This window comes from Lepisma saccharinum, chromosome 7, assembly GCF_977018435.1.
Source record: "Lepisma saccharinum chromosome 7, izLepSacc3.1, whole genome shotgun sequence".
Taxonomy (NCBI): Eukaryota; Metazoa; Arthropoda; class Insecta; order Zygentoma; family Lepismatidae; genus Lepisma; species Lepisma saccharinum.
Genome location: NC_139235.1, coordinates 84639340 through 84666132, shown reverse-complemented (window position 1 = coordinate 84666132; position 26793 = coordinate 84639340). Strand labels below are relative to the sequence as shown.

Sequence of the window (26793 nt, the reverse complement as noted above, 5' to 3'; positions counted from 1 at the left end):
TTGGGTTGTTACAACCCAGAAGTGTCCATGACTGTACATGAAAGTGCTTCCTTTAGTTTTGTTAGTTTCTCAAAACGGTACTGTTGACAGTAAACAAGACCACCGCAGAAAACATTGCTAAAATAACAAAAGAAGAACGAAATGCATTTGTCTAAACATATAAAAGCAATCCTAATTTTAAAAGAAAGATGATGCAAATTAAACTTCATTTTTCCAAGTCAGTTTACTTCAACCTTTATTAACTGATATTTCAAAAATTCATAATTCGTCATGCAAATTGAATCATACAATACAAATGCACTATTATTATAAAAGTAAAAACCATTGTCCAACAGCTAAGGCAGCACTGATTTCTCATCTATGTAAACCTGACGACTGCATTTCATTGCCTTCAAATCTCGGTAATAGCTGTACACCACCAGAATGAAGTACACAAGAACAGCTATGTAAAAAAATACGAAATATTATGTAAAGTTCAAGCACCATATTGACATGTTTAAAGAAATGAGCTGCTGTTACACAAAAAAAAACATATAGTGTAATACAAATTATATGTAACTAGAATTCCATGTATCTTTCTTTTTTTAATAATAATAACCAGGGCCCTCCCAGATGGCGCAGTGGTAGCGTCGTTGCATAAACTGGGCTTGAAACAGCAAATCAATCAATCAATCAGTCAATAATAATGACCCTTGGTGCAACACCCCTTTAAGGGCCAAGGCCTACCTACCGACTGCCAGCCTCACTCCCTCCTTCCGAGGTGGAAGATCATGCAACCAGTTACAGGGTGACGTGTGGTCAGAACGACGAACCCCCAGTCGTTGTTGTAGATTTTCATGACAGGGCTACCGCTACTCTTTCTTAGCTACCCAATTTTCTCACGGTGGTGGATGGCCACCGGTCCCATACACAGGCCGAGATCTCAGGGGGAAAGTTGTTACACTTCCCCCAGGATACTCTAAATCCGGCTTTAGACGAAAGCATATATGGCATGACCAAAATGCTACCATGAAAAGTGAAAAATCTTATTGCGTTTCAGATGCCATGGCATATTTCATGGCATTTCTCAACGATAGGCTCGGTCCGTAGCATTTTTCGTAGCGTAACTAATCAGAAGCGACCTCTAGGTCACGAGTGTATAAGTAATGGCGGCCGCGTGAGATGTAAACAATGTATCACTTCGAATTTTAAAAACTCGATAACTATTCAACCAAGAGGAATAAGGTTTCCTATTAAATGGTTTTAGGTACTAATCAATGGCGCTGCTTAAATACATGCTTTATATCGTTTACTTACACGCATGGAAGAGAATATTTTAGTTCTTTCAATTGTAAACAACATGAACTCACCATAGACGGCGTAACTCGACGTGCCTTTCGTGCTGTATATATTACACATTGTAATCGCAAAAGCTTACTGAAATTTTACATAAAATGCTTTCGTGTGAAGTACTATCTGCTATAACACTTTTGGAAGCAAAAATGTTAAAGGAAATGCTTTCGTCTAAATCGAGCCTAACCTGCACTGCCAAAAGGAAGGGGGTTATAACCCCCACTAACACCTCCCTTGGCACGCCACTGGTTTTAGCGCTAAAAGTGCCTTTACCACGCCCCTCTAGAAACGACGTTGTGCTCCCGGATGGAAAATTCTGGATAAGCCCCTGGAATATAACACTGGCGTACGCAGAAGGGAGCTGTTGGGGCTGCAGCCCGCTCCGAAATTTTGAAAAAAATCAATATTTTCAAATAAAAGCAGTGAGGAATTCGGGGAAAACGGAATGGTAAATGCACCTTTCCCCATTTAAATCCCATTGTTTAGAGTCAAGTTCTAAGGATATAAAATATCTTATTGTGTATACCGCCCCTTAGAAAGCAGCTACACCTTTACAATTCCAGCTCCTCCCCAAAAAAAATTCCGCGTATGCCAGTGGCATAAAGTGAACTTTTGCCCCCATCATTACTCACCCTCGCTTATCCAAGCGACCATCATCCACCCTGCAGACTTCCAACCCGGGTTCAACGTCAAACGAGCAACAGACACGGTCACGTGGTAGAGGAAGACAATGGTCGCCAGAAAGGAGTTCCATATAATCCATGGCAGTAGATATTTTGGTTCTTCCTACAACGATACGAAATATTACTGTGGAAGGTTCTCTTCAGTATGCGGGGTCAGGCTATACATAAAACCTGAATAGTTACAAATAATAACATAAACAATAATTATTATCATTATTATGATAATTATTATAAACTATAACTATAATAAACTAACAAAAATAAACCAATTTTATTCTATATTTATTATTATTATTTTATCATTTGAGGAGATGTTGTATTTGCTTATTGAAACCACCAGCGTCCGCCCCTGAAGTACGGGTCCTTTTCAGCCTGAGTCCCTAGGGCCGGCTCTGATGAAGTGCATTAAATTTGATTACAGGGTGTCCATAAAATATTCATCCGATAACAGATCCACATATCTTTACTGTATAAAGTATCTCGGAAACAACATACGTGGCATTGCATTTACTGATTCAAAGAATGTTTAGTGAACATAGTTCTCATTATTAATAAACCTCTACATGGACACCCCGAGTGACTTTAACAATATCAAGTGTATTGATGAACTCACTTCACGTGCCACGGCCTCCTCGATCCTGGACTTCAATTCCATCAAGTCCGTAACTTCCTTGCTGTAGAATATGTCCTTCACGTAACCCCCACAAAAAGAAATCTAGGGAATTTTGTACAGATTTTGTTTCCCACAACCACACAACACACTCATTGCCTTTTGCTCCACCGTCGCCATTTTAGTGTCTTGCCGCAATGCATGATGGTACCGAGTGTTGCCAAGTACATGGAAGACATTCTTTTAGATGCGACCTCCACTCCACTTGCGGAGAAAGTTTCTTGTGGACAACATTTATGGGGTGAATGATATCTGGACACGCTGTATTATGCTTCAAAAGAAACCACGGGATTCGATGATGGCACTCCCCATTGCCGTCTTGCAATAAGGGGTTCGCAGGTTCGATCTCGGGTGATGGCGCATTGCATAGCGCGCTCCGGATTCCACTTTAAAGCAGGGTTGTTGAAGGTCCAGAAACCTATAAATTCTAATGGGTTCTATTGGGTTCCGCTGCAGGACCGGAACCTTTTTTCTTGCATAATTTAAATTCGGTCCATGTTGCGTATTGTTTCATTGAAAAAAGGTTCCTGGACCGAGTTTAAATTCATCCGGAAAAAGGGTTCCTGGACAGAATTGAAATTCATTCTGGAAAAAGGTTCCTGGACCGAATTTAAATTCATCCGGAAAAGAGGTTCCTGGACCGTATTTAAATTGATCCGGAAAAAGGTCCCTGCACCGAATTGAAATGATTTAAATATCAAAAGGTTCTACACTGTCTAGAACTCATTTACGTTTGCTGATTTTCTCTCCCAGTCCGGGATTGAATTTATTTACAATTACAGACCAGGCTTGACCGATTAAAAGTTGCCTTCTAAAAATGTCCGCGAGTACGTTGTCATACTGCGGTTGTAGAAAACGTAGCGCAGGGAATAAATCAAAACGCTGTTGTTCTCTCGTGGGCAAGATTCAAAAACCCCCTTGTCGAAGAGTTACTGTACATAACGCAATGGACTATATGGCGTCACATTGAGTTCAAGCAAACCCGTCACGTGTTGCTCCGGCATCCGATCCAGGAACCGCAGCCAATAGGAGCCGTCGATGAGGTAACGTGAGGCTGCTGCGTTCCCAGCAGATATTACAAACAGGGAAGGGCAGTGCTGCTACAACCAAGTGAAGAAACGCGCGCGAGAGAATGGGGCTACATGGAAAGGGGCAACGTGACTGCAGCGTTTGCGTTTCGCCCATTTCTACCTTGTACCTTAGATTCTCGAGGCAGCCAGCACCTGGATTAGTCTTTCATGCTCACAAGTGGATAATTGTTTATCGTCAGGTCCGTATTCGGTCCAAGTTGCGTATTGGACCCTATTAAACTGATTCGGAAAATAAGTTCCTGGACAGTATTTAAATTGATAAAGGTTCCTGGACAGAATTTAAATTAGTTCGGAAAAAAGGTTCTCGGACAGTATTTAAATTCATCCTGAAAAAAGGTTTCTGGACCGTATTTAAATTGATCGGGAAAAAAGGTTCCTGGACCGAACTGTAATACTTTACAGATAAAAAGGTTCTTTACGGTCCAGAACCCATTTACGCTTGATGATTTTCTCTCCTGGACCGGAATTGAATTTATTTAAAATTCCTGGACCTTTAACAACCCTGCTTTAAACTGTATAGGTCTAGGTCCAGGGTGCGAAATCCTGGGGGGAAAGGGGGGATTACCCCCCTCCCCACCTACAGTCTAAGCTTCAACCCCCCCCCCCACTAAAAATTTCCGGGGAAGAGACTGTTTGTTATAAAAACACAAGGCGAGCAATTATTTTTTCTTCGTTTTCTTCCTTTACTAAGGATAATATCGAAAACACACAAAGTAATGTGTTTGTGAGTGTTGCATACTTTCTCCCTCTCTCTCTCTCATTCAAGAGACTATTTACAGATCTTACACCAATAACAATTGTTACATTTATATAATATAATCAAAATAAAGGTAAAATAACAATGCAAGACAAATATAACTATGAAATCTAATTGATTTATACTAATAGAAAGGAAAAACTAAACAAAAACTTAACCCAAGATAATAAAAATATTTGAACAATTTTTGTCATTTATTGACATCTTCAACCAGTCAGTATAGGAATTAGTTTTCTACTTTTTAATTATCTGATATAGTATATAAAAGTATATGTATATACTTAATAATAATAATAATAATAATAATAATAATAATAATGTATTTTAAATCTTAATTTACTTGTATATTTATTATTATAAATATGTATTATATGTATAAATATGTATATATTTGTATATGTGTGTGTGTGTGCGTGTGTAGATTAAGATCTCCCTTCCCCCCCACCACCAATCTTCAATGATTTCGCCCCTTGTCTAGGTCCAGTCTCGATTACTTTATCCGATGATAAAATGGACTTTAAATACATGGATACAGGGTGTCTTGTACTGGTGATGTTGTAGTTAGTAGAAACTGCACAGACACGAGAGGCTTTTGCACTGGTGATGTTACAGGGGGTAGAAACTACAATAACACAGGATGCGTTTGTACCGGTGGTGATACAGGGGGTAGAAATTACACTGACACAACACTGAACTTCACCCATGAATAAATAATTTTTAATTCTAATTCTAAAATTTCTGTACTAGTGGCGTTATAGAGGGTACAAACTACACTGCTGTGAGATGTTTTTGTATTGATGGTGTTTGGGTAGGAACTACACTGACACGAGATGTATTGTACCAGGTGGGTTAAGGGGATACAAACTACAATGGCATGGGATGTTTTGTACTAGTGGCGTTATAGGGAGGTTGAAGTTTGACTAACAGATGTTTGTATGCCGGTGTAAGAGGGGCAATTCTCTGAGTTTTAATTGTTTTGCTTTAATTATTATGGAACCTTCTGTTGGGCAAAACAAACATAAGTGGACAAAGAAATGAAAGGTTACGTCCGTGGCCTTAGTCACCTTAGCATTTCTCTGGGGTGGTACTGATGAAAGGAAATTATATTTTCATTCCCAGAGACTGTCTGCGGATTTGACCAATGTGGCCTCCTGAATTAGATTGCTCGTCCATTATTGTAATATTCACTTAAGTCTCTATCGAGAGGAGTTCCTTAGTTATATCCTATGTATACGTGAACTCTACAAACACAGATTTGAGGATGGAAGAGTAATTTTTGGGCAAAAACTTGGTTTCCTGTAATGGAGCTAATGACTATTATAGGCACCGGGAATTTTTTATGGGGAACTTGAAACAAAAAGATACCTGGAAATTCTAGATTATATGTACAGTCAGAGAAAGTAGTTTATGGGCCACGTGAACTACGATATCGTAACATCTTAAAGCCTGTTGTCTATGCAACCCAAATATCAAAGTTATCGCTTAGGTTTGCCTGGTGAACCTGACTTCTCAGGAACGATTGAGTATTGACAGCAGCGTGAGTCATACCCCCAGGACCAGCCATAACAAACAGCTGGGTGCCATGAGACCTCCAGAAAAGTTTCAGGAATTGGTTTCTGAACAACTACTCGTGAGGAAATGTTCTCTTTACTGATATTAGAGTCATTGTCAAGAAAGTTCACTAAAGTGATGGATTTCATCAAATCATCATAGAGCAATACATATGCTGTCAACCCAGAACTCCTTGAAAAAGATTGGAGTTAAAGACAACTACTTGACAAATCAAAAGACGAATTGATATTCATTAGTCCTAACTTAGAATTTTGTGTAATGCATGGATCATTATGTCCTATCATCCATTTCATAACTTGATTAATCATCCTCATCGCCTTTGTTGACGCAAGGGCTAGAAAAGCAATATAAAATAAGCAAAATTAATAAATTAATAAATTACATTTTCAGCGATTTCACGCAGCGACTCAGTTGCATGTAGAAAGATTTATTTAACCCCCCCCCCCTCTCCTTCTGCTTCATTGTCATTTTGCCTCCACTTTGCCTGCCGCAACCAACCAACCAAACAATCCACAAGGTGCACCAAAGCGACTCGTATTATGAATAGGTAAACTATCTGATATGATGCTAATTTAGAATTTAGTAATAAAATGGGAATTTTGGGCGTCCAGTTAAGTGGCTGCACATCCATTATGTAATCGCGATATCATCAAATTGTACGAAGCGTGTCTACACCTACGTAAAGTGCCAGTCCCCGTGATGGAGTATGTAGCGCAAAACCAGCCAGGGCTTTAAGATCAAATTTGTTTTGTTATTGTTTTTATTAGTAATTACCTCAGTTTAATTCCTCTGAAGTTAAATTATTCATGACGACGATATATGATTACATTAAACACATGAATGAACATACACAATGAACCCACCTTGGTCGGAATTCTAATTCGGAACCTTGTTCGGCAAGAAATACAAATATCCATAAGGCATGAGTGTTTCATTGGAGATGTTCCTCTACTTCCGTCATTTTATCATTAATATATTTCCTTAATATACAATAATAAATCAACAACTACCTAAAAATAAATATTATATTGCATTTTCACATGCGTATGTTTATTTTATGGTTAGAGTGTGAACTGGCAACTGTTTATTTACGTGATTGTTCTTTATGTTTCGTGCGTAGTTAAAGATAGGAAAAATGCTTGTGGAACGATTAGGGCTATAAGAATTCCGTCCGTGACGGAGTGGTTAGTACAGTGCGCTACGATGTCTGATGTCCTGGTTTCGAATCCCGTCGTGGGCATGGGTGTTCTTTGTGAGTGCCCCTTCATCAATTTCATCGTATCACTCATCCTCGTCCTCGCGATTAGCAAAAGGTGAAAGAAAAACGACGCTAAATAAGAAAACAAAAAGAGGTGATAAGAAGCATTCTTATTTCCGGACGTGTCTTAGATTTTAGAGTTGTGTCTGGCCTCCGGAAGGGATTTGAAAGAAATCACAAATGTCTTATATGTATTTTGTGCATCACGTAACTTCAAATTATATTGAGAAACAGAAAATCTGAGGGAAGTCTGAGAAAATGTGGTTCCTTGGAGAAGTATTCTTAAAACAAAGAGTGTGCACGATTACTACTGGATGTTTGAAAAAGATAAATCCAATCCAAGCTCAGAAAATACTTCCCGATTTTCTAGATCCGGAGAAGTCCGGATATATGGATAAAAATGCTTACTTTGTGAAATTTTATCGATACTCTAAGTGTGGGTAATTTGTTCTAAGTAACAAGTTTCATTCCAGAAATTACATAGGGCCTCCCCGATGGCGCAGTGGTAGCGTCGCCGCATTGTAATCAATGAGTCCCGGGTTCGATATCCGGTGGAGGCACAAGTGGTTCGGATCCCACTTTAAACTGTATATCCAGTCCCGATTAGCCTTACTGTGCATCAAGTGGACTTAAAACACCAACTCAACTCAACTCAACTCAACAGAATTTACATAAACAGTCCTTATTGGAGAAATAAAGCACACAATTCTGTTTTTTCCCAGTGTATAGTAGTCTTTTATATTTCAATAAGCAAGAACTTCCAGAGTTTGTTTACGAAATTGTGAACTTTTTCCTTCCCGAATTCATGGATTGTTTTCCCTTCCTGGCCCCGTCTCGACGGAAAACGTTCTGTCTTGCATACACAAGTTGATATCACATACGGCCGTGCTATTAATTAACAGTTGAGGAATTTTGAACTCAACCGTTCACTTCAACATTAATTTTCTCGTTATAAAATGCTAAGATGTCCTATACGACGCACGCTTTTAGAAGCGATATAGGGAGGGGCCACGTAGAGGGTGTGCGTGACAATGAGCCAATGGCAGGAGTGCAACGTTGTACAGTTAGGAGACTGCGGCGCGGAAGTTAAAAGCCGTGTTCTGTATTTTTCTTGCGCGCAAGATGTTTTCATAAAACTCACCACTTTAAGGTTCATCATAAGATGGGGAAAGACATTTTGAACCTGACTGTCCAAGTCCCATGAATTTCCGTCGCCTACAGACGGAGTTATCGTTCCTTGAAGAAACAAGGGAAACGTCACCTTTCATTTCCTTCAGCCTTTTTTTTTCATTGCCACCGTGTTGACGCAGCTGAGTTGTTGTGTCTAAGGAAAACTGTGGGTGTTAAATTCGTCTCGATATAAACAATGACCCTTCATTGTTCTCGAACATTGAAAGTCTGGGTCAGGTTGAGTTCAGCGTTTTCGTAGCAAGGCTGATGTAAAATTATTCGCTTATCGTTCACTCGTGCGCCACAAAGAACAGTTTGTGGAAAGATTAAATACAGCCCTTTCGTACAATAATGTGTGTTCCGTGTGTTCTTTTTATTTTAAGTAATGTCACTCTCGAAACCTAGCACCAGTAGTACAGGCACCAAGGGTGCAAAATCTAATCATTAACCTCTAGGAGAGTGACTCGGAAATGAGTGAAATGAGTGACACGGAGACCGAGGAAGACGACGAGAGCTTCTTTCAGGTATGGGTTTCTCGTATATGCTACAGTGATATGATATTATAATCCTGTGTAGAAATATTCACTACAGTAAACCCTCGTTAACACAAACTCGCTTAAGACGAACACTCGGTTAACATGAACAAAATGTTGGTCCCGGCAGGGATGTATTATATCTTATAGAAAGTTTTATCGGTTAACGCGAATTTCGGTTACCACGAATTACGAACTGTTTTTCAGTCCGTTGTGTCATTTGATCTCATTTAACACGAACTTTCAAAGTTTTTCATATTTTTTTTTGTTGTTCCTCTGTCGTTCCTCTGCTAGGTATGTAAGAAATCGCTCAACAATCTCTATCATCTTGCCAACAATCAACTTATACAGTATTGTAACCAACAGATTAAGATCAACAATGTGTTCAAAGGTGTTTTTCTATTCTTTAAAACATAGCCAGTACGAGTAACATAAATATTAAAACTTGGGTGCAATTGCTCGACAATCGCCATCACCGCGTCAACAATGAGCTTATACGTATTTAACCAACAAATTCAGTTGTGTGTTCCGATGTGTTTTTCTATTCTTTAAAACGTAGAAGACTGAAACCCCAAGTAGGAGTGTGCTTGATACAATAAAAACTATCACCGCATCCTGGGAATCTGTGTCATCACAACACATACAGAACTGTTTTTCACCAGAAAATGATCTGTGAGTACTTTTTTTAAAAAATAATTAATGTAGTAGTGTTTTCTATGGTGACATACAAAATAAGTATTGTAAATGGTTAATGTGTAGAAAGAACTGTATTGCAACAATAAAATTTGAGTCCCCGGTTAGCACGATTTTTTTTTAACACGAACTCTTGATTTTTCGGTCCCTTGGGATTCGTGTTAACGAGGGTATACTGTATATTATTTCACTGTACTCATATATACTGTACATGCATTATCAAAATAATGGATACATCGCGAATCTTCTGTCCTTTCCTTGCGCTAGCGGTTAGTTTGGCAACGGCGCAGTAGCACTGGCCGGGTATTGGCCGAACTCATGTTCCTTCTAAAAGCGTACGCCGTTTTTATAGTAACTTATTATATTTACTGCAAATGCGTTCTTGTCCAACATTTTGAGATAATTTGTCCTACTTTCCGCTGAAGAGTGATCTGATAGCCCTATTTGTGATGAAAACTGTTTTTACTCAATTTCTAATATAATGTATTCCAACATTTCCTTCAACTTCTATTACCTTGTTATTACCTCCAATGCTTATACGACTTTTCCTTCGTGCTCGACCTTTGGGTTCAGAAATGTTTACAACACCCCCATCTCCCGCGTGTAGGCAACAACACTCTGGAAGACCATAATGTATACAACTTGTTTACTACATATTTTACGAAAATATTAGAATGTTAGCTTGATATAACTGTGGATTCTAACGAACGAAATAAAATACCTGTTTTATACCCACACTGGAACGAGCGCAGCCTGGCGTGAGTCACTCTGGCAATAAAGGTCACTGATCGAAGCGGTTGGTCCTTGTTTGCTATAAGCAGGCAGGCGCCTTATCTCTGCTCAAGGAAGCACAGAAATCTTACTTTTTTTTCCTCCAGACTAATGGTCAACGTTTATAGGAACGTAAGGTGCAGTATCGTGTAGTCTTTTGGAATTAGATTTCGTGATAGATATCATAACAATATGTAAATCTCTTTTGTGACCTACACTGAACTTATGTTAAAGTTTCATTGACATGTGAAAGCAGAAATTTATAGATCCTTCTTCCTTACGATTTCTAAACAACTAAAGAGTGTGGTGAACGTGAAAAACTACTTATTGTTCGCAACAACGATATGTATTATAGACATGGTCTCTAATCAAAATCCCTATTACATCACAGTAAGTGATTTTTAAGACAATTCTACCACGTATCCAACGTAACCAATATTCAGATTTTGTGTCGCCTTTTTACCTCTTGCGATAATCGCGACGATGAAGATGATGGGTAATGATACGAATGCAATGCTACATCTAAGCCACAGCAGGTTTCGAACCTGGATTCTCTGGCTTTGTAGGGAGTTACGGTGATATTTATCTTTATTTTCATTTTGTATTTTAAGTCCACTTTGTGCACAGTAAGGCTAATCGGCACTGATATCTACAGTTTAAAGTGGGATCCGAACCACTATGTGTCTCCACCGGGTATCGAACCGGGGACTCCTTGATTACAAGGCCACTCCGCTACTACTGCGCCATCGGGAAGACTAAGAGAGAGAGAGTTACGGTGACTACGCTTATGAAGAATTGAAAGTAGCAGAACGACTAAGCTATTCTTTCGTCAATATTGGGATTGTTAATGAATGTCAGTTCAAATTAGAAAAAAAAAAAACGACGAAATTTTCAGAGTGCCGTTACAAATCGTTATTTTTTTTCCTTTCCACACATTGCTTTGCTAATTGATATTTGCATGCTAAGATGTAGAAAGTGCTACATTTTCAGTGTGTGGAACTGAGATTTATTTCTGAGAATGGAGTAGTTGGAAAATGATCGCCTCACATGTTTGGATTACAACCCCCCCCCCCCCACGCACACACACGCATACAAAGGATATCGGCTGTTGTTCTTATAACGAAATATCACATATTGTGTGAAGAAAAATTGGAGCCTATTCACATCCCTAAGGAACTTTGAAGAAAGTCCACGTAGAGATTGGGAAGTTCTGTTCCGACAAAATCGGGATGTATATAGTAAATTAAAAAGCAAAGTGCTACCTTGTGCTTTGAAGGAAGGCGTGTAGGGGGTGTGGAGATAAGGCCCCAAGCTTTCTTGATTTGGCACAAAGTGGGGATGATGTGATCAGCACCACGCCCCTGGCCGCCTTACTTCCCCCCGAGTTCCATCCAGGTACCCACTTATACGACGCTAAGTGGGCACCGGAGTCGCTTGAACAGGTGGACAAAATCCCGATTCTCCCCCGTCGGTGATCGAACCCAGATCTCTCGCATGATAATAAAACGCCCTAACGACTGAGCTACTGCGGCACATATAGTAGACTATGTAATTAAGGCAAGAATTATTTTAGCGTTTCGTTCAACGTTTTTAAGCGAATCATTTTCGAAGATATAACGTGTAGCTCTTGTCGGTTCCGCGACCTGGCTAGAGAAAAGGCGATTTTCTGACGAACAACAATCCACCTGACAAGTCACGTGACATTCCTACATTTCCTGTGTCTGTTGGCTATTGCATGAAAGACGAGTTGCTCTTGATACAGACAGAATCACCCGATCACCTAATGGTGCAATGTGTGTTGCCTACCCTTCCGGCATTATATAATGGCATTAAAGTCTTAAGGGGAAGAACTTTTTTCCACCATTGTACAGTCATGGAAAAAAGTTCTTCCCCATAAGGCTTTAATAGGAGCAAGTAATGCAGGAGGGTAGGCAACACATATTGCACCCTTCGAAGATCGGGTGATTTTGCCTGTCTTAACACCGAGAAATGTGTTCCACGCGAAGGTCAACATGGCAGGAAAGCAAAGAGGGTCACGTGACTATTGGTTACGTGGAGTGTTGTGCTTCTCCACGTCCCCAGTTCTTGATCCACATTGCAGAAAAAGTAGAGCTGCATGCAATATATGAAAATAGGTTGTTTTCAACTACACGCTTAATTATGATTTTCCCAATTGTAAATCTATCAGATGTGTCTCCCGATTTAGTCGGGACAGTCTTTTACTTTGAATTCCTGTTTGTCATAGGCGTAACTTGACGGGAGCAGAAAGGGCATTTGTAACCCCCCCCCCCCCAAATCAGGTTTCTTAAAGCTGCTAAAACAGGAATTAAATACTATGATTTGACGCGTCCAAAAAAAGTATTATATTGAAAGATTTTTCCCAAATACGTAGATATCAATTAAATACTTTGAAAGTGTCTCAGATTTGTTTATTGTCACATCTTAGTGTGGCACAGGTCTACTACAAAAGTGGAATTTCGTAACAGAAATATGAACCCACTCCTTTTATTTCGTAGCCGATTTCATCTTGAAACTGAAATTAAGAATATTAGTTAACAATGTCATTGGTAAACAATAAAAAAATGTGTTAGACCCAATTCTTTAATACCTTATCATAATCTTTATCGCAAATTTAAATTTTGTTGTAAGTCCACTTTATGCAAAAAAAAAATAATAAATAATAAAGTTCTTACCTGTGGTTGGGGCTACGCCATGAAGGCGTATAGGGGGTGTGGGGGTAACGCCCCACACTTTCTTGATTCGTTCGTGAGTGGGGGTGATGTGATCAGCATCACGCCGCCCCACACTTTCTTGATTCGTTCGTGAGTTGGGGTGATGTGATCAGCATCACGCCCCTGACCGCTTTTACCCCCAGGGTTTCCCCCAGGTACCCATGTCATTCGACGCTGGGTGGGCGCTGGGGCCGCTTCCAACGTTAGAAAAGTTCCCGGGCTTGAACCGGCCGGGAATCGAACCCGGGGCCTATAGCATGGTAGTCAGACGCGTTACCGAATAAGTCACCGGCACAGATAGACTAATCTGAAGTGCATACAGTTTAAAGTGGGATCCGAACCACTATGTGCGATCACCTGGTATCGTACCCCAGACCCCTTGATTACAAGGCCTTACCATTACGCCATCAGTGAGGCGCACACAATCTTTGTATTTCCATCTTTTTAAACCTATATGTATCATATAAGAGGTTCTTTAACGTTGCTATGCCTCTATGGATTATATTTAGCAAGTATTCGAGCACATAGCGTCAGGTTTCATAGAATATAAGCTTCTCCTCCATGTTTATGGTTTCCTGTCTGCAGTAGAAAAACTGGCAGGTTCCCATAGCTTTTCTTTCAATAGTCTTCCAATGGTTGCATATCATATCACTCAAATTTGATTCATTCGTTTCGAACACAATCCCCGATGGCGTAGTGGGATCGTGGGCGCCTTGTAATTAAGGGATCCCGGGTTCGATACTCGGTGGAGGAACATAGTGGTTCGGATCCCCCTTTAAACTGTAGGTCCATTCACGATTAGCTTAACAGGACATAAAGTGGACTTAAGACACCAAATCAAGCAACCAACACAATCCCGTTATTGTCCAGATTATCGAATCCAGAACCTTCGTCGCGAATAACATAAGCAGGAAGACAACGTGAAATAACCGAACAGAAACAGAACCTAAAACCCACATCGGATAGATTGGATTAAGTCGACGATACAGCACGGGTTCTGAAATGAAAAAGAATACGAAAGTTGAAGGACCTCTATACGCACCCACTTTTCCTCCAGTCAATGGGGAAGATATCCTTCTAGCTGAGAAGCCTTTACGTAGGAGTGCCCTGAGGGAACTTCAAGGCCACGACGATAAAGTGCAATGACGGGACCAAAACATACGTCAGATAGCTGTGTTCCTCCTTATTTCGTACGCCATTGATAACTGGAACACGTGACCTCATCTTTGGTAGAGCAGAAGCCTGCTTGCTTGCCACCACCCTTTAGTTCAGTGACCTTCGCCCGTAGTCAGCAAGAGTGAATGACTCACCATATACTTGTTGTCTGTGAGGCTACACAAGAATAGATATTTCGTCAGTGGCTGTAAGTATTGTTTCATCTGCAGTTATATCAGTTAGCATTTCAATAGTTTCCTTCCTAATGGTTACGTTAGTGATAAACATGTAAATGAGTTCTCGAGAGTGAACGTTTTATCTATTTGAACGGATGATTTTTATACAGCCTGCATGTATTATTTTTTCCTGAAACAAGAAGAAATTCGAAGACGCAAAAAGAGTTGTATAAGAGTAGTTAACAAAAGGAAAAAAGAAGAAGAAAACGAAAATGTAAATGCTGAAATAAATTATGGTAGAGATCGAGTGAATAACATTTTGTCATGGGTCCTCCTCGATGGCGTAGTGATAACGTCGTCGCCTTGTAATCAGTGGATCCCGGGTTTGATACACGGTGGATGCACATAGTGGTTAGTATCCCACTTTAAACTAAAGGTCGAGTCCAGATTAGCATATCTGAACACCAAACCAAAACTAAGAAAGAAATTGTCACAGTGCAAGAAAATTTCATGTTCAACCAGATACGAAACAAAAGGGAATAATATATTGCAGGATGGAGTTCACATCTGTAGCATCTAACCAGCACAATTATGAATCGCAACATATCGTATCAGATCCATTTTTATTATACATGTATGATAATATAAAGAGAAAACCAAGCGAAACACGGACGCCTTCTCCAGAATTTCAAATCTCGTTACATAAGGTTCTGGGTTGGAGTCCCGAACAGGCATGACTTTCTTGTTCTTGCCCTTTTATCTGCTTCATTTCATCATAATTCATCGTTATGGTTTACCTGCAGGGGAAGAATAATGAGAATAATTGTCAATACAAAGCCAATGACAAACAGAACAACTCGATTACGGAGGTGCCAAGAAGAAACGAGACTTTACAGTTTCTCCGTCTCTCGGTTTGTCGAATTGAAAATTGCTCTCCCGTTCTCGGTCTCCATTAGTTAAATATAGAAATCGAAAATGTATGTGAATGAATATACATGTATTTTATATATTCCGGTTTTGTAGGAGATTTCGTGAGAGATGAAATAAGTACTCTTCCATCGTATTTATTTTTATAATTTTTATTCCCTGTTCGATGATCGCGACGATAAGGACGAGTGACCATTACATGAAATTGATGACGAAATAATCAAATACCCCCGACAAGGACGGTACTCAAACCCGGGAACTTTTGCGACGATATCGAATGTCAATCACTTAATGAGCTTGACCACCGAGCCTGCTTAATGTTGTTTCTGTCAGGTAATTCGTAATAATATCCCACATTCACTATCATTTGCTTCATAATTTATCTTATTGTTGTGATTAACCTGAATTCAAAGAATTAGTTGAAAGGCAAAAATGCAAGATTGAATGTCTCTGATGTTACTTCGTGCCGAATAATATGACGTGGTATTATGATATGAATTTATTAATCATATAATATGCCTATTCATTCCATTGATTGATCCCAATTGAGCACACAAAATATGCTATAATGTCCACTCCATGGAAGAGTGGTTAGCACAGCGCGCTACGATGCCATGGGTCCCTGGTTAGAATCTCGACTTGGGCGTGGGTGTCCTTGGTAAGTGTCCCTTCATCAATTTCATCATAGCATCACTCATCTTCATCGTCGCTATTTGCCAAAAGTGAAAGAATAGCAAATCTAAATAACAAACATCCAATCAAATCGAACATCTCTACCGATTTAATTCTATACGGTACCGAATTCCCACTTTATTACTGCATCTTAAGTCATTTTACAGCATCTCAATTGTTTCCGATTCGAAAACATTTGGAATGTTGTTTTGTGCAGTTGATTGTGCATTGTTTCGTTGTTTGGATTGTTTAATTAACGTCGCATTAATTAGTTTTAGACCAATCGTGATGGGGGAAGCAAGAGCACAAAGAAAGCGAAACAAGGAAGAGACCACGGCTTTCTTTAAAGATAGCATCCCGTGAATACAACTCAAGTGACTGCAGAATATTATGAATAAAATTCATTTCGCTTTTTCCTTTTATTTCTGTTTCAGTTATTTTACTTCGCTTTTCTTCTACCACTCGCGTTACTTGTGTCGGTGAGGAAGAATTATAAACTCGTGAAATGGACGATGGTACAAAAAAATATATGCCTCTCCCACGGTTCGAAGCTGTCAGTACAAAATATTGTCTTATTTTTAAAATTTACGGGCAAATATGGTTTGTCACGTAGCAATTTTCGCTTATCTATTTCTCAAGGGGTTCCATTGCCTCTTTGATGTCGTAGTGGTAACGTCTTCGCCATGTAATGAAAGGCTTCCGAATTCAATAAAAATAGAGAGGCATTTGGTTCGGATCCCATTTTAATCTGTAGGTCCAGTGCGTGAACTGGACTTAAACAATTAACGTGTGGCATGTGGTCTGTGATGAGAACCATCATTTCAGCGAACCTTCTTGACGATGACTCTAATATCACTTGAAAGAATAGTATTTCCTTACGAGTAGCTCTTGTCAAGAAACCAGTTCCTGAAATTTTCTTCTGGAGGCATCGTAGCACCCAGCTGTTTGTTGTGGCTGGGGCACGAGTCATGTGACTCATGCTATCAAAGCTCAATCCTTCCCGAAAACTCAGAATCACCAGGCAAACTTAAGCGAATATTTTGTTATTTGGGTTGCATAAACAACAGGCTTTAAGACGTTACGAAATTCTACGTCCCGTGGCCCAGGTATTTTTTTCTAAGACTGTACTTTCTTACCTTTAAAGCTCCCACAAGAAGAAGGACATTGAAGAGGAACAGAGTGACTGCAAGTGCCATGCCTCCGATAAGGATTTCTCTTGATGCTGTAAGACAATTTGAAGCAATTGATTATATGTGCATAGTAAGTTCCGTTTGCAATTTGTGCCGCAGCAGCGCTGCGATCGCTAGGGTGCGCATGCGCGCCGAGTTGTTTGAACCATTCCGCACATTCGGATTTTCAGCTCTGACTTCTACATTTTCATTAGGATATTCATCGATGAATCCATCAGATTCCACCTCTTCCACCACAAACAGGGGCTGGTGCAAGCGGTGGATTTTAGGAATTGTGGGTAATTGTAGTCGCTAACGATGAGCTACAATGGCGTCGATGAGAACGATGGAAGTGAATTACGGGCCGGAAATCTACAGAATAAATGTGTGTGTTCTGTCACTGCACTTGTAAGTAGAAATAAATCTTCCTCTTCTTTCGTACTATCCTTAGTTGTTCTTTTAAATTCATTCAACAACGGTGTTTCCATAAAAAAAACGAAGCAACAGCCGAAACTGCAGAGAAAAGAGCAACTCCATTTTGAAACAATTTGTGATGAAAATTCGAACGTTAAGTGGTGGAATAGGCGATGACGTTCACTGAACCTTCAGCGCTGAAAATCCGAAGGTACTGATAGGCAAGGCACAAACGTCAGTTGGGGGAATATCATTGTTTGGAGAACAGATATAGTGGAACAACAGGCAAAAGAAACTTGGCAGAAACTCGTCTCCTGTGCATCGTAATCGCGCGTGAAGGGGAGGGGCAGAGTGGAAGGATGCACGGAGACTTTTCGCCGAATGTTCTTTTCTTTGTGGTCGCTCCAAAGAAATAATAGTTTGCCTACGGTTTGTTACAGGTTTATGACGCTATTGATTCCAATTAAGCAACTGATTTGATCATATTACCTTCGTGGATTGTTTTGATACTTAAAAATATCCAAAATTACAGAAATTATATTCTAAACAAAGATCTACATAAAAATAGTGTTAAAATATTTTAATCCCAATTAGTAAATATTCATTATTCGTTTCATTACAGAATAAAATCGTGTAAATTTACTATAGCGTCAAAATTCTATGAAAAATATTCAAAATAAAAATATGATAGAGATTGTTATTCGATACGATTAAACACCGGTGTTGCATTGAAATTTAAAAGAAACAACAATTTGGAAACATTTATTAGGTTCAATAATTCTTGGTTTTAACCTTAAACATATTCTGTCTATTGCTGTCACGTAATAATACGATATATATATATATATATATATATATATATATATATATATACATATATATATATTATATATATATTATGATTAGCGAACGGAACTTTAGGTAAATAAATGTTTTTTTCTGCGATAAGATAGACCCCCTCGTCTTTGCCAAAATTCTGATCATAGCCTTATATGTCAACACAGCAAATTTTATTTTACATAAAAACACATATTTTCCAGTTTTCCATATGTAAATACATATTTTGCGAATTTTCATTTTAAATACATAAAATCGCTCATTGACTTCAGCTACCTCGAAATCCTCGAAGGAAATATGTTTATTCTCCGCACCTCTTTCATATTGAGAGTGTCAGGTTTGTTTTGTCTTTGAACACGCTCGCTGGCAGACTTCTGGCACCTCGCCTACGATCCTATTGGGGGGAAATATTACTCCTACTGGATCTAACATACAAATGCTAATCTCTAAATGTACAGACATTTTGGGGGGAAAAACAATGTTTTCAAACTTTGTGCCAAGTTGCACGTGTTTTGAAAGGTGAAGTAGAGGAAGAGGAAGCTTTGGTAAACTTCAGCGTTAGTGACATTTCGTGCTTCAAATATGCAAGAATTGTTTCTTGTGACGTGGAGCGATCTTTCTCACAATATAAGATGCTTTTTAGAGATGATCGTCACAGATTTACAATGGAGAATTTGGAAGAAACTATGCTGCTCCACTGCAACTCCTCCAAAAAATAGCTCACTAAGAGGTGAGCATTTAGAAACTGATTTCAGGTGTTCAAAATGCATGTAATCTTTTGTTTTTGTTACCAAATGGTTTTTTTTGTCACATATTTTCCTGTTTTTATCACATATTTTCAACATTTATGACACATAAAAAAAATATTTCTGAGTGTTTTAGCACATAAAGTTCCGTTCTTTAATTATGATTATATAGGACGCCTGTATTTCAGACTAAGAAACAAAAGTCTGACTGAAGATAAACAAAGAATGGAAAAAGGTGTTAGAAATAGTGGAAAGAACAAAAGCGAAAGAGTAGAGAAGAAGGAAGAGGAATGAAGAAAGAAAAGGATAAGGAAAAAGAGCGTGAGATAAAGAGTCCAACCACTTTCCAGATGAAAGGAAATGGTTAGCTAAATCGTCTGTCAGGTGAAAGTACAGTTGACAAGGGAAGGTCACCTGCTGGAATGTTCCAGAAAAAAACAACTTTCTAATAATCTTGTGTCTGGAGGGGAGTGATTTTTGTGTATATATATATCTTCCTGTTTTGTACCTTGTTTCATTTGTTCTTGGTACAGAGTCTGAAGAAGACCTTGCTACTGTAGAAGGTTGAAACGTTACGTTTAGTTTATGTTTTAAAATAAAATAAATTTCTGCCTTGGTCAGCATATTGAGTTTTTAAAAGTCTGATATTTTCAAGCGGTAAGTAGCGCCATCTTTGCTTCTCATTCTAGCCACAGCACAGACAAATGACGTCACGAATACGCATGCCCTCACGAGATTCCCGTATTAGGAAATTAACAGGCACACTGTTAAATTTTAACGATAGAATATTGTAAATTTTACAGTAATTTCTAACAGCGTAGACAGTTCAACCTGCATGTTTGCAACCACGCGACACAGATTTGAAAGCAAGTTACAGCTTCAACATTTTCCATCTCTGGGTCACGACACCAAATAAAAATCTGAATTTTTGAAACATTAAAGCTCTTTCTTTGTATACCAATGGAAAGGAAAAGTAATTTGATTGAATATTAAGATACAGATTGCAGTTTGGGCATGTAGCCTACCTTTCGTATCCCCATTCTCCGCAACTTTGTCCTCCTGCCAGCGGCCATTTTGAATACTCTCAATCGCCGCAACGGTAGTCGTCAAGGAACCGACCTGCAACAAAGTAAGTTGCCAATATTGTTATATCCTTTACTGAGGGGGTATTTGTATTTGCGTCTGCTTACCTGCATCCTCCTTCTGGTTTCAAATATTCATTTCATTGACAGAAAAGTTCTCAGAAGTTAAGTTTATCTATCCTGTCAATCTTGCGACCGACCTAATTTTCACTCTCATACTCCCTGACTCTACGTCGTTTTTGTGAATTTCTTTTTGGGTCCCATTTTAAACTATAGGCCAGTCCCGATTAGGCTTTCTAGGCATAAAGTGGGCTTGCATTTATCTAGAACTCTATTAGTGTGTGTCAGCCAGTTTTATATGTGGGTTCCATGCCTTTTGTTCACCCTTATATACAGCGTGTTTTAAAAGTCCTGCAGGAATCTAAAAAGCTATCACTTCTAAGTGATACGTTTATTACAACGAAATATTGTTTCTTTACACAGAGGAAACTTTTCAATATTGTTCTGCCCACACTGCAGAATGACGTGTGTGCAGGTGATCACGCGATCACGTGATTATAAGATGGCGTCGATGCAGGGAAAAAGACCTTAGCCCGTAAGGTCACCAAACCTTACACCTTGCGATTACTGGTTGTGGGGACACAGAAACCGACAGATCTTGACGACCTGAAGTTCAAGGTACGTGTAATGATTCACAACATTCCGGACGAGCACCATTAGAACGTAATTCGCGGATTCAAATGAAGATTGCAAGAGTGTTTGGACGTGAATGGTGCACAGCTGGAGATCTGGCGATGCAGCAAACTACATCAAACGTTAATTTTAAACTTTTCTCTGTGTAACAAACAATATTTCGTTGTAATAAACCTATTACTTTAAAAGCTAAAGCTTTTTAGAATCCTGCAGGACTTTTAAAACACAATGTACAGTCACCATCAATAAAAATGGGACACCTAGATCCTGAAATATTCGCTTCCCTGCAAGATGTTATGTGTGTTGCCTAACCCTACGGTGATAAATGTATTATTTTAATAGCAAATTTTCAATTGCAACACCGTAGAGTTAGGCAACACACATAACGCCTTGCAGGGAAGCGAGTATTTCAGGATCTAGGTGTCCCATTTTTATTGCCTGTGACTGTACAGTATTTACAGGCAGGCCCGTAGCCAGAAATTTATTTCGGAGCTGGCTCCTCGCTTATCAGCAGCCACCAGGTTGGGGGTAGAAGAACTAAAGATGAATTTCTCAATATGTTACAACTTATTACACAAGATGTTTAATCCTGCTAATGAAGTCAAATTAATTATTACTGTACGCTATTTAAATTAGATATTTGAAGGATTTCGGGGGGCTTCAGCCCTCCCCCTGGCTACGTGCCTGAGTATGTGTGTGAGTAATCTGTAGCTTCGAAAGACGTTAATGGAACTGAGGTAGGGACATTGGGATATTTACGCTCATCTCCAGGCCAAGATTCGAACCAGGAACCCTCAACCATTCAACGCTCTCGGTCACCCTGTGAGGTTCCAAGTTGGATGTGGATTTGTGTTCATAGGCGTGCGCACGGGGGTCAAGAGGGGTCAGTTGCCCCCCCCTAGTACTCTCACTTAGAAATTTCGTGTAGAGGAATGTTATCACCGTTACTAAACAATATTATGCCCTTAAATACAATTTAAGTATTTTCAAACCTATCAAGTTCCAAGCACTACGAAGAGAAGGGTGTGCATTATTTCCTATATAATTTAATTATTCTAATTCGTTCTCTAGCAGATATCTCGTGTTAACTTTCCCATACACCTTTATTCGTTAGTTGTGTTATACCTGTGTGTCAGCAGAATACATTGCCTAATATTGGAAAATAATAAATTATCTGTAGTTGTTTTGAATCTGCTGCAAGAAACTATATTTACTTGTAAATTAGAAAAACTCAATAAATTACTGCCTTGGTCAGCATATTGAGTTTTTCATATCATGAAAACAAGGCTTAATGGTGCTATAATTGTAAATTAGTCTCTGAACCACAGAGAGAAGAAATGAAAAGGAGGGTGGGGGCAGAGAACATTGGTGCCACGGAAGTTTGAATTCTTCTAATATAGAGATTATCGGTGGGTCCACGCACATGGGCGTCGGGAGGGGGTGTCAAACGGGTCGGTGGACCCCCCTGGAAATTGACATATTCCATTTAAAGATACAAGAAAGCCGAAAGTTTGTTAACTCTTATTGTTAAGAATACAAATAAAGTTCAGAATAATCAAAGTAAAAATGCATTGCATCGAAAACATTGAGTGAAGAATACAGGAACAAGGTTATATTCTACCATTTCATGCGAAGAACAAATGGTTTCAGAGTTTTCAAAATTCTAATAATTACAGTTTTAGGTGAGAGGCCACACAACAAACTTTATAAGAAAAATCCCCTAACATTTAAAGCCTTTTCTTGAACGAGACGTGCAAAGGTTAATATCAAAATGCATTCAGATTCTAACTCCATAAAATGCAAAAGAAATAATGGAAAATAGTTGTGGTAGTGCTGGTATTAACTCGTTTGGTGGATTGAGTCTCCCCATTTACATAATTATAATTATTTCGAATAAAATTTATTATTGTTAGTTTGTAATATTTATTATTTTATAACAACATTTATAACCGTGGTAACGATACTTATTATTTATCTACTATTCAACTTTTATCATTAGCCCGACCCTCCCCCACCCCCTGCAAAAATTTCTGGCGACGCCCATGTCCATGCACAAACACTATACGCCCTTCATACCTATTAATACAATAAAACAGTATACTAGTTTTTCTTGTATGTACGCATTGCTTGCATTGTACAATTATTTTCCTGTAGTTTACGGTTATTACAAGCATAAGAAAACAGTTTTTCGTTGTGACGTTTCAGAAGAACACACGCTCCCTTCATCAGACATTTATTTTCATTTTGACTAAAAATACAGTTATAACAATGGTTAGCAATTTTTTAAATCCGTTATGTAATGGATGTTGTCAATGTTACATTGTTGTAATATAGCAACTTAACTGTGAAAAGAAGCAGTCCTTTTTTTTTATATTTCAGATAAAAAAATAAATTTGAGGACATTATTTTTTATTTAAAATAAGTGTCTGATGAAGGGAACGTGTGTTCTCCTGAAACGTCACAACGAAAAACTATTTTCTTATGCTTGCAATAACCGTAAACTATAGGAAAATAAAACAGTATACATTTGTTCTTTCCTCTCATCATTCATCCTCATAAAAGGTAAAAAGGTAAAGTGCTCCCCTGTGCATAGCACAACGCCATGAAGGCATATAGGGGGTGTGGGGGTAACGCCCACACTTTCTTGATCCGGTCGTCAGTGGAGGTGATGTGATCAGCATCACGCCCCTGACCGTCTTTACCCCCCAGGGTTTCCCCCAGGTAGCCATGTTATTCGACGCTGGGTGGGCGCCGGGCCCGCTTCCATCGTTAGAAAAGTTCCCGGATTTGAACCGGCCGGGGATCGAACCCGGGACCTTTAGCATGGTAGTCAGACGCGTTACCGACTGAGCCACCGCGACCACCTCATTCATCCTTATCATCAATAATTAACTTAAATAAGTATTAGACTTCATATTAATGATTATGTAACTAGAACTTACTAGGTCCAAGAGAGCAATGAAGATGGACGCCCTCTTCAAGCTAAATCGAAAGCAAGCCTTTTGAAGCTTTATCACCATCTTGCTTCTTATCAAAATCTGGAAATAAATACTAAATTACAACAGTGTACATAACTTTCGAACGAGAATAAGAATCATTAACTTCTTCACAATTTTGGTTTCATAGCTAACTCTTGTCTTCCAGTCGTCGCCTTGCAATCAAGGGGTCCCAGGTTCGATACCCGGTGGAGGCTCATAGTGGTTCGAATACAACTTTAAACTGTAGGTCCAGTCCCGATTAGCCTTACTGTGCACAAAGTGGACTTACAACACTAACTCAATCAGTGGCAGGAGGAGTTGAATGGGATAAGGGGGAACAAGCTGGTGCTTAGCGTTCCTCGTCCCGTCCCTCCCGCCGCGCCGGGAAGAAGTCATAGTAACGCGGCTCCGTATCGGACACAGCCGTCTCACACGTCGTCATTTGCTGCAAGGATTGGAACCTCGTTTGTGTAGTAGTTGCAACGTTGTTTTAAGTATTCGGAACATTCTTCAGGTTTTAATTACCCCAGACAGGGTTTTAACTTTCCCCACGATTTGTCTTCTATATGTGTCTTACCCAATGTTTTTAGCTTTTTGAGAAGAGTTAGCCTCTTCCACTGTATCTGAGGTAGGTTTTCAAGTCGTCTTACCTTTTTAATGTGTTGTGTTTGTCCCATGCAAGCCCATTTACAAACTGCATTTTTTAACCTTTCCCAGGGGGGTTTTCACACCCCTTTTTTAATTTTGAGGTAAGGGTTTTAGATAAGGGAATCTTCCACACATACAGTTAAAGGGTGCAAAATAGCCATGCGTGTCGACGCACCCAAAACTTTTAAATCAATCATTCAGAATTACACCCTCTGAGGCAGAGCATTAGACTAGCAGTGGCGGATCCAGAAGTTACAGTTGGGAGGGGCGATTTTCAGTCACGTACCTCACCAAGAAACAATTCTAACCTGCAAGCAATGTTTTATGTAAACAATATATTGTAGCGTGTGTGAACAGGGAGCATGCTAACTTCCATATTCTAGAGATTACTGCTTTGCAAATATAGGGTTACAGGTCTCTGGAATAGATAGTTATTGTTGTATGTCGTTATCATAATTCCTTCTATTGTTACGGTAAACTGAATCTGGGGAAAATCAAAAAAAATAAAACAAAAACTTATATCAAGGGTTCTCAGACCCAATCAACTTTGGAGAAATGTTGCACAGTGGTGCGGATCCAAATTTAAACGCGCATAAAGTGGATTTATATCAAACATTAAAAATATTCTCAAGCCTGTTAAACAGAAGACAGAGCATTTGAGTCTTCAAAAATATTAGGCGTAATAATATTACCTAACACCTGACAGTTGGGAGGGGCGACCGCCCCTATCACCCTCCCCGTGGATCCGCGCCTGTAGACTAGAAATAGAATGTTAGCTTAGCTCTAGAAGAGTAAAGATAGTCTCGGATTTGTCTCATCTGCTAGCAATAAGATCACTGAGATCTATCTAGTGTAGTATACAATTGGTTAGGTTTAGTTCGAACAAATTTGACTTCTAGCACTAGGTTAGGTTTGTTTTGGCTGTGATACCTGCTTGAATTCTGCTATTTTCAATGTAACCTTACACTTATTTCCAATTCACTGTATGCCTGTGAAGTTAATGTAGCCTTATATATATTATTTACGTTTTAACGTCTGTAAAAAAGGAGTCTGCTTCTTTCATTCAATATATTATTGTAGACAATAAATGTAATGTACATAAATTAATGTTTTAATGATGCTCAACAAACTGAAATTGATTCGAAAACTATTCATATGATTTCATAGTCACAAATGTTAAATTTTAATCTACTAAAGTAAGCATCTTACCGTACAAACTCACCACACTTGATTTTTAAAAATATAGAGAGTTTAATTGTACTCACGTTGAGTAATAAATTATGGATAAACACAATATTAATGATTTCGCCCAAGGTTTATTGAGTGAGGTGGTACGATATATTGGGTGAAGAATGAACCGTTTAGAAAGAGCTTTTGTCTGACAGCAAGGTGCACCTTTTATGTATAAGGCAAAAGATATAATCAAGGTCACATAGACGTCCGCAGGATTTTCTTCCATGGAGGGGGCAAAGGAGACATATTTTCCCTCATAATAAATAGTGTTGCCCACTCAAAAACTCTACTTCAGTCTAAATATGAAGTGATCATATATTCCTGCAACACCGTATAGGCCTAAGACTTAACATAAATTACTGTGACTGAAAAGAAATTACATGTGTGAAATGTATATAATTGATCTATCTCAGAAGAAAAAACAAACATTTGGCAGTCTAAGAAATACTGATAGGTTTGAACTAAAAATCACCCTTTCATCCTCACTCGAGTAGCTTTAGAAAAAATAAAGATGGAACAAGACGTGCATGAAAAATATGGTAGGTAAGACATAGCAGTTATGACTAAAAATTTGCCTCTTTACACTCTTTGCGAAATTTCTAGACATGCCAAGAAAGAACAACTAGTTCTCATTCTGTTTGGGCCGACCTACGTGGCGGCTGATTAGCACAGCCCGCCAGAGGTCCCGGGTTCGAATCCCGGATTTGGCTTGGTGTTCTTTGTGAGTGTTCCTTCTTCAATTGAATCATCATTCATCCTTATCTTCGCGATTAGCAGAAAATGACAGAAATGCGAAGTAAA

The 26793-nt window shown here is 39.0% G+C and overlaps 1 protein-coding gene across 1 annotated transcript; it reads right to left on the bottom strand.

The window, feature by feature from the left end:
- Positions 1–214: 214 nt before the first annotated feature.
- Positions 215–26062, bottom strand: LOC145990303 (uncharacterized). The gene is made up of 6 exons (XM_083125995.1): positions 26025–26062; positions 24076–24171; positions 20384–20477; positions 17329–17414; positions 1965–2118; positions 215–442 (listed from the first exon to the last, which is right to left on the bottom strand). Exons 2-6 carry the CDS (start codon positions 24151–24153, stop codon positions 336–338), a joined length of 519 nt encoding a protein of 172 aa, XP_082982121.1. The 5' UTR covers positions 24154–24171; positions 26025–26062; the 3' UTR covers positions 215–335.
- Between the last annotated feature and the right edge of the window lie 731 nt (positions 26063–26793).